The following is a 7,065-nucleotide window of genomic DNA, read 5'->3' as shown; positions in this document are numbered from 1 at the left end:
GTTCATGAGCTTAACCATATCCTATTTTTCCTACTTAATATTCTTTGATCTAAAGTTAATTATCCTTGGCTAGGATTTATCCCCTATTTTCTTATTAATTCATTTCAAGAAAAGGTTTAACATTTTTTTGGTAAAACAAACATTAAAAATAAGAAAAAGGTTAAAGTATGTTGATAGTGTAAGAAATTGTTTTACACCCTCTATAAAAGGTTAAAATATATTAAAAGTGTAAGAAATTTCTTACATCCTCAGTACGAGGATTTGTTATATTTTGATAATTAAATTAAATTTAATATGGTCAATTTTATTGTTAACTAATGCTAAAAGATAGATTCGTTAATATATGTAAAAACAATATAAAAAAATCAATTAAAATAAGCTGAAAGAATAATAATGTAATTAATAACTTGCCAAAAATAATTACTAAGTTGCTAAAAGATCTTTACACTATTAATATACATAACTTAAATTCACATTAAAATAGATGAGAAGTATGATACTACTCACATTCATTGCTAATTTGCTACTATTATTGTGTACAATATCTCAAATCAAAGGAGTGTATAAAAGTTATTTTCAAGAAAAACCTCACCTTTCCCATTCTTTCGTCTTCATTCTCTACCCCTCCCCCCCCCCCCAACTCCCCCCCCCTCACCCCCACCCTACACCCTCCTTTCTCTTAGCTCTCTGTCCCCTAGCTCTTACTATATATAAACCATCCACCACTTACAAAAAACCCAATTATTCTCTAAATCAACTCTCCTTCTTCAATACCCTCTACCTCTCCTTTTCACTAAAAACCTAAACATTTTTCAATATCTCTCCATAAACCCATTTATACATAAATCTACAACGTAGTTCAGTTTGTTAAAGTTATTGCACTGTCTACAGAAAAAAAGAGCATCAATGGCTGAGCCAACAACACCAAACTCAGAATCTGAATCTAGCAGCTATAACTCTTGTTCACTTTCTTCTGCAATTTCATCTTCTTCTGTTCTTATAAAGAATATCAACTCGAAAAACCGACTCAAGAGATGCCGAGAAGAAGAAGAAGAAAATGATGGTCAGACAAATATTAGTAAGTGTAGTAATAGCAGTAAGAAAAATGGTGGCAACAAAACTAACGACGGATCAAAACACCCGTCGTACGTTGGTGTACGAAAGAGGGCGTGGGGAAAATGGGTGTCTGAAATTCGTGAACCAAAGAAGAAATCAAGAATCTGGTTAGGTACTTTCGCCACCCCTGAAATGGCGGCGCGTGCACACGACGTCGCTGCTATGTCCATTAAAGGTGGATCCGCGATCCTTAATTTCCCTCAACTTGCTGATTTATTGCCCCGACCGGCCACGTGCTCTCCACGTGACGTCCAAGCTGCCGCCGTAAAAGCCGCTCATATGGATCATCTCAACCCAACGGAATCTTCGCCGGCAGCATCGGCAGCGTCGATGACGTCATCTTCATCGTCGTTGTCTTTAGTTTCTGGCATTACATCGTCATCATTGTGCGACGATGAGTCGATGCCGCCAGAGTTGGAGGCGGAGATTCCGCCTCCGGCTGCGGCGGTGTTGGCGCCGCAGCATGAGGAGCTGAGTGAGATAGTGAAGCTGCCGAAGCTGGACACGAGTTACGACTCGGTTGAGTCAACTCAAGAAGTATTGAGGTTCATTGAATCGGATTGGTGGGATTATGGTACTAATTGTGAATATTATTTTGGTGGAGAGAATATTAATATGGGATTTACTACAGGATTAGAAGCTGTGGTTTCGAACAGTTTCGAGAGTTTTCTATGGCAAAATTAGAGGATTAAAATGGTGTGTTTTTTTGTCATATTATTTTTTCTATTTACACTTTTTGTAGTTTTGCTTTAGGATCAAAGGGCTGAAAACTATATACGTTTCTTGCATCTCAAGTAGTACTTTTTGGCCAATTTGCAATGGCATTTTTACAGCTATAGATTCCATCTTCTTTTTGATATGGTGAAAAGACTATCACATAATTTATTTTTAATTAGTTGATTTTTCCTTCCTCCTCTTTGTATTTTTTTCTTATAATAAATATATACTAGTATTCGATATTTACTGGCTCGATTAAGTGTAACTGTGTAAGTTAATGTAGTATAGCAGATTAATTACCATTTTATTAGATTAACTATTACTAGTATTTATCATAGATATTTACATATAATTATGTTATAAGTGATGTGATTGAGTTTTTTTTTGGGGGCACCATTAATGCATAACTTAATCTCTTGTTTTATTATATTTATATATGGTTTTAAAGTTTCTCACTCATATATAAAAAAATATAACATAACATGGGGTTGAAAATAGTGAATATGATAACAATGGTTGGTGAATAGTTTAAATTTGCATTGGTTACCTTAACCTAAATCCATACCTATTCTTCAATGATTTTTAAACACTATTACCTACATAGTTTTTGTATTACCTACATATTTTTTTTTAACTATTACTTAGTTTGTTTTTGTGTATATATATATATATATATATATATATATATATATATATTCAAATTTTATATACTTTTACAGCAACTTAATGTAAATAATTTTGGTCGCGGGCTAAAAATGATCTTTGCCTTATATTATTTCCTCGGAGATTTGGAGAACCGGCCGTCGTTTTTTTCTTTTAATTTCTTGCATCTTGGTTTAATTTGTGGTTATTTTCGTAAACTAAACTCTAAGTCAATCTTAACCTTTGTATCTATTCCATAGCATATTCGGGGTTAAACACATGTCAAGAAATTAATTAAATATTGGTATGAAGAACAAATTAGTATTAGTTTTAGTTGACGGTAGTCATATATTAATGCTAATTACTATGTTTAATGGTAAGTGATTGAGTAATACTAAATATTCAAGTAACGTGGTAATTAATTTAGAAGTTAGTCAATGAGTTAGACGTAAATACAAAACCTTGGAAATAGATGCTTGAACCAACTCCACATATAGTAGTCTTTTGCTCCGTACCAGTAGTTAGTAACAATTAATAGACTCCGAATGAGTGGGACGAATGAGATTTTTTCACCCTTAGCCAAAAATTTCGAGTTCAAAAATTACAAATAAAAAAAGACTTTGATAAGGAACGCTTCTCTTTAACATTATGCAGCACATGTTCAAAGCGAGCAAAGGGCACAGGATGCACATGTTCAAAGCGAGCAAAGGGAAGTTCGGTGCACAAAGTATCTTGCGTTCACACAGGATGCACATGTTCAAAGCGAGCAAAGGGAAACTCGGTGCATAAAGTATCTTGCGTTCACACAGGATGCATATGTTCAAAGCGAGCAAAAGGAAGCTCGGTGTACAAAGTATCTTGCGTTCACACAGGATCCAGAAAATGGCTGCATTCGAAGGGGGCAGAGGCAGATGCAGGATTTCAAGAGGATGGGTGCACTATTGTGAAGAGGGGAATCTAGAATTTACATTTGACCTGTTTAACTTTAGTCTCTTACCATGAACTCACTACACTTAAAATTATAGGTTCAACATTATATCTTTTTTAAATTTCTAGTGATTTTCTCGTATATATCTATGCTCTGTGCCGAAAACAAGACCGTCCGAAGTGAGATTTGAACCGCCAAGTTTACTCGTAGAGGTGCACCCAAAAATTATTATATCACAGGAGTCCTTGAATATGGGTGCACGCTCATATATTTAAGTAATTTTGAATAAATATAATATTGTTATACATGGTTTAGGCAGCGGATTAAGGGTTCACGTGAACCCATACCCCAAGTCCTAGATACACCTCTGGAAAGGGGTATGATATACATAATTTACCTTGATACAAACATCAATGACTAATATTAGGATTCGATCCCGTGACCTAACCTTTTGCTTTATACCAGCATGTAGTGTGCAATTAAAACAAAATTTTGAGTCATTTTATGGTGGATACCATTTCGTACCATCAAAATGGGGGTCCTAAACCAAGAGACAAATTCTGTGCTAAAAAAGTGACAGATGCTTTTTAATCATTCTGTGGTTCATTTTAAAACGCGTTGCCTCGATTTGATCCTTGTTAAGAACCTTCTGCCACACCTGACGAAAGTTCTTAAGAGTAATTAAACTACCAATATATACTAAGTTAATTCTGTTGGGTTTTTAAGCTTGATTTAGTTTAAAGGAGGGTGAACGGAAAATGGAGGGAAAAATGAAAATTTGATTTTTCCTCCTTGACAAAGGGATATTGTCCCATATTGGATGAGGAAAAGAGTTTTGATGGGTATATATACAATTGGAGTCCGGAACTTTTTTATTGTCTTTTTGAACAAATGTTACGTTAATGAGTATAAAAAAAAAGTTACTTTTCTATATATAACGCCGAAATCCGCCGCGCTATACCTTAACGGTAACTTTTGCCGTTAAGGTGTAGCGCATGGAAAACGTGCTATACACCTTGACGATTTGACTGCCAGGTATAGCGCATAAAAATCAAGCGTTATACCTATAGCGCAAAGAATTAGCGCGCTATACCTCTGATTAAATAATCCCCTTCGTCTTCCCCGAAGACTAGAACTCCTGCTCCCCCATTTTTTTACTTCCTTTCGATTTCGATTCTGGTCCCCCCCCCCCCCCCCCTTGTCGTCTCTTAAAAAAAAATGTGGGCCCCTCCCGTCATACAAAACGCTAAGAACGTAGGTCCCACATCATAGTAGAGCATCGTATTATTGTGGTTTCACTCTTTTGGACTCAAATTTTCAGCCAATTTACTTTTGGAAAACACTAAATCGAGGTATTTCGATTTATTTTATGTCGAAACTTGTATAATAATGTATATTAGTTGATTTGAATGTGTTTCCATGTCGTTTTGTATTTCATTTGCGAAACTAGTATGTTATATTTATCCGGACTTAGATATTAGTGTTCTAAAAAAAATATAAAATTGAGAAATAACTTTTTCTGTTAATATCCGGATTTAGATATTAGTGTTTCCATGTCGTTTTGTGTTTGACTTGCGAAACTAGTATGTTGTATGTATTTTTGCAAATGTTATGTGATTAAAATGTATTTGTTGTTTATATTTAGTTTAGATTATTTATTAGCGTAGTAAAATGTAGAACCTTTTAACGCAGTAAAATGTAGAGCCTTTTAGCGTAGTAAAGTGTAGAGTATTTTAGCGTAGAATCCCTGTGGTTTAAGTATCTCTTATACTGGTAGATGAAAATACAAACTTTGTACAATTAAATAATTAAAAATTAAGAATTTAAATTATAAAACAAACACACAAAATTATAAAAATATTGAATTTGACACAAATAATTATTAATGATAGTTTGGTGCTACTAGGCCTCAAATATCGAGTTTGGAACCCATAGGTATATATACTTTGTACAATTAAATAATTAAAAATTAATAATTTAATTATAAAACAAACACACTAAATGGTAAGACAATTGAATTTGACACACATAATTATTCATGATAGTTTGATGCTATTGGGACTCAAATATCGAGCCTGGAACCCATAGGTATATATACTTTTTATAATTAAATAATTAAAAATTAAGAATTTAAATTATAAAACAAACACACAAAATTATAAAAATATTGAATTTGACACACATAATTATTAATGATAGTTTGGTGCTACTGGACCTCAAATATCGAGCCTGGAACCCATAGGTATATATACTTTGTATAATTAAATAATTAAAAATTAATAATCTAATTATAAAATAAACACACTAAATGGTAAGACAATTGAAATTGACACACATAATTATTCATGATAGTTTGGTACTACTGGGCCTCAAATATCGAGCCTGGAACCCAGTAGATATATATACCCTGTCCATTTACAGATTAAACATACAAATAATGTTGTTTAATTTACAGTTGACGACATGGACGTGCCGCCTATACATCCCGGCCCTTACTCTCCTGAGCTATTAGTGCTACAAGGCTATCATAGGTTCGCCCATATATGGGACGGAGAGTTACTGTCCCAGACTCTCCGCGCTAGGAGAGTGGACGATCTGTGGGATTTTTTGATGGATAGAGATCTCCATCACCATGTAGTCCAGCGCCTGCAGGATAGGGATTCTATAGGATTATTCAGATCGGGCGGATGCTGCTCGACTAGGCTTTGATCACGGCGTTGATTGAGCGGTGGCGACCGGAGACGCACACTCACCTGCCCATTGGCGAGGCCACCATCACGCTGTGGGACGTGGAGGTTTTATATGGCCTGGCCATTGATGGCATGGCCATTTCACTGCCTATTGCTATGAGATCTATGTCGCGTGCGGATTATTTGGACATGCTGCAGCTGCTCACGGGTTTCAGGCCACAGGACGAGACTGCATAGTCGGGGGCCAGTCGGATGAGTTTGACCCCTATTAGACAGTACCTAGAGGTACTCCACCCCGAGATCACCGGCGGTACAGAGGAGCTACATATTACCCGGTATAACTGTAACTTAGTGCAATATATGTAGTTTATATTTTATACGTTATGCAGGCTAATGGACTACATACAGTCTATCAGATGCCACCATCCGCATGCAAAGTCCACTTTTCAGGGTCATGTCCCATTAACCAACGATAGGCTGCCTCGTCTTCTTGCATGATATATTCCATGTGCCTCCGGAATTTATGCTGTTGGTGGTCTGTTGCTGTCATCCACATCAAATCATGCAGATCCTTGTTGGGATATGCCTTCTGGAAATTGGCTTTAAAGTGCCTCACACAGTAACGGTGGTAGGCATAAGGTTCTTGCCATGCAGGCAAGTTCTCCACAGAACTTAAGATACCACTGTGCCGATCAGATATTAGACAAATACCGGAATGCTGTTTGACAACGTGCTTTTTCAAGTGGTTCAAAAACAGCGTCCACGCCTCTTGGCTTTCATTGGCACAAATAGCAAAAGCTAGAGGAAATATTTGTCCATTAGCATCTACTGCCACGACTATCAACAGCTTGATATCGTACTTTCCATATACATGAGTGCCTTCTATGGATATTACGGGCCGGCAATGCGAAAAACCATCAATTGCTGGTTTAAACGCCCAGAACACGTAATTGAATATATATTCTGGTTTAT

General features: G+C 35.9%; 1 protein-coding gene across 1 annotated transcript; it reads left to right on the top strand.

The window, feature by feature from the left end:
- The first annotated feature begins 727 nt into the window (after positions 1–727).
- LOC109217086 (ethylene-responsive transcription factor TINY-like) lies at positions 728–2,075 on the top strand. Its single transcript, XM_019381314.1, has one exon. It carries the CDS (start codon positions 907–909, stop codon positions 1,798–1,800), a length of 894 nt encoding a protein of 297 aa, XP_019236859.1. The 5' UTR covers positions 728–906; the 3' UTR covers positions 1,801–2,075.
- Positions 2,076–7,065: the final 4,990 nt, after the last annotated feature.

Source organism: Nicotiana attenuata, unplaced genomic scaffold (genome assembly GCF_001879085.1).
Source record: "Nicotiana attenuata strain UT unplaced genomic scaffold, NIATTr2, whole genome shotgun sequence".
Taxonomy (NCBI): domain Eukaryota; kingdom Viridiplantae; phylum Streptophyta; class Magnoliopsida; order Solanales; family Solanaceae; genus Nicotiana; species Nicotiana attenuata.
Note: the sequence above shows the minus strand (reverse complement) of the source record. Positions and strands in the feature narration are given on the sequence as shown.

Coding starts and splice junctions, on each gene's coding strand:
- LOC109217086 (XM_019381314.1), top strand. CDS start 907: ATGGCTGAGCCAACAACACCAAACTCAGAATCTGAATCTAGCAGCTAT.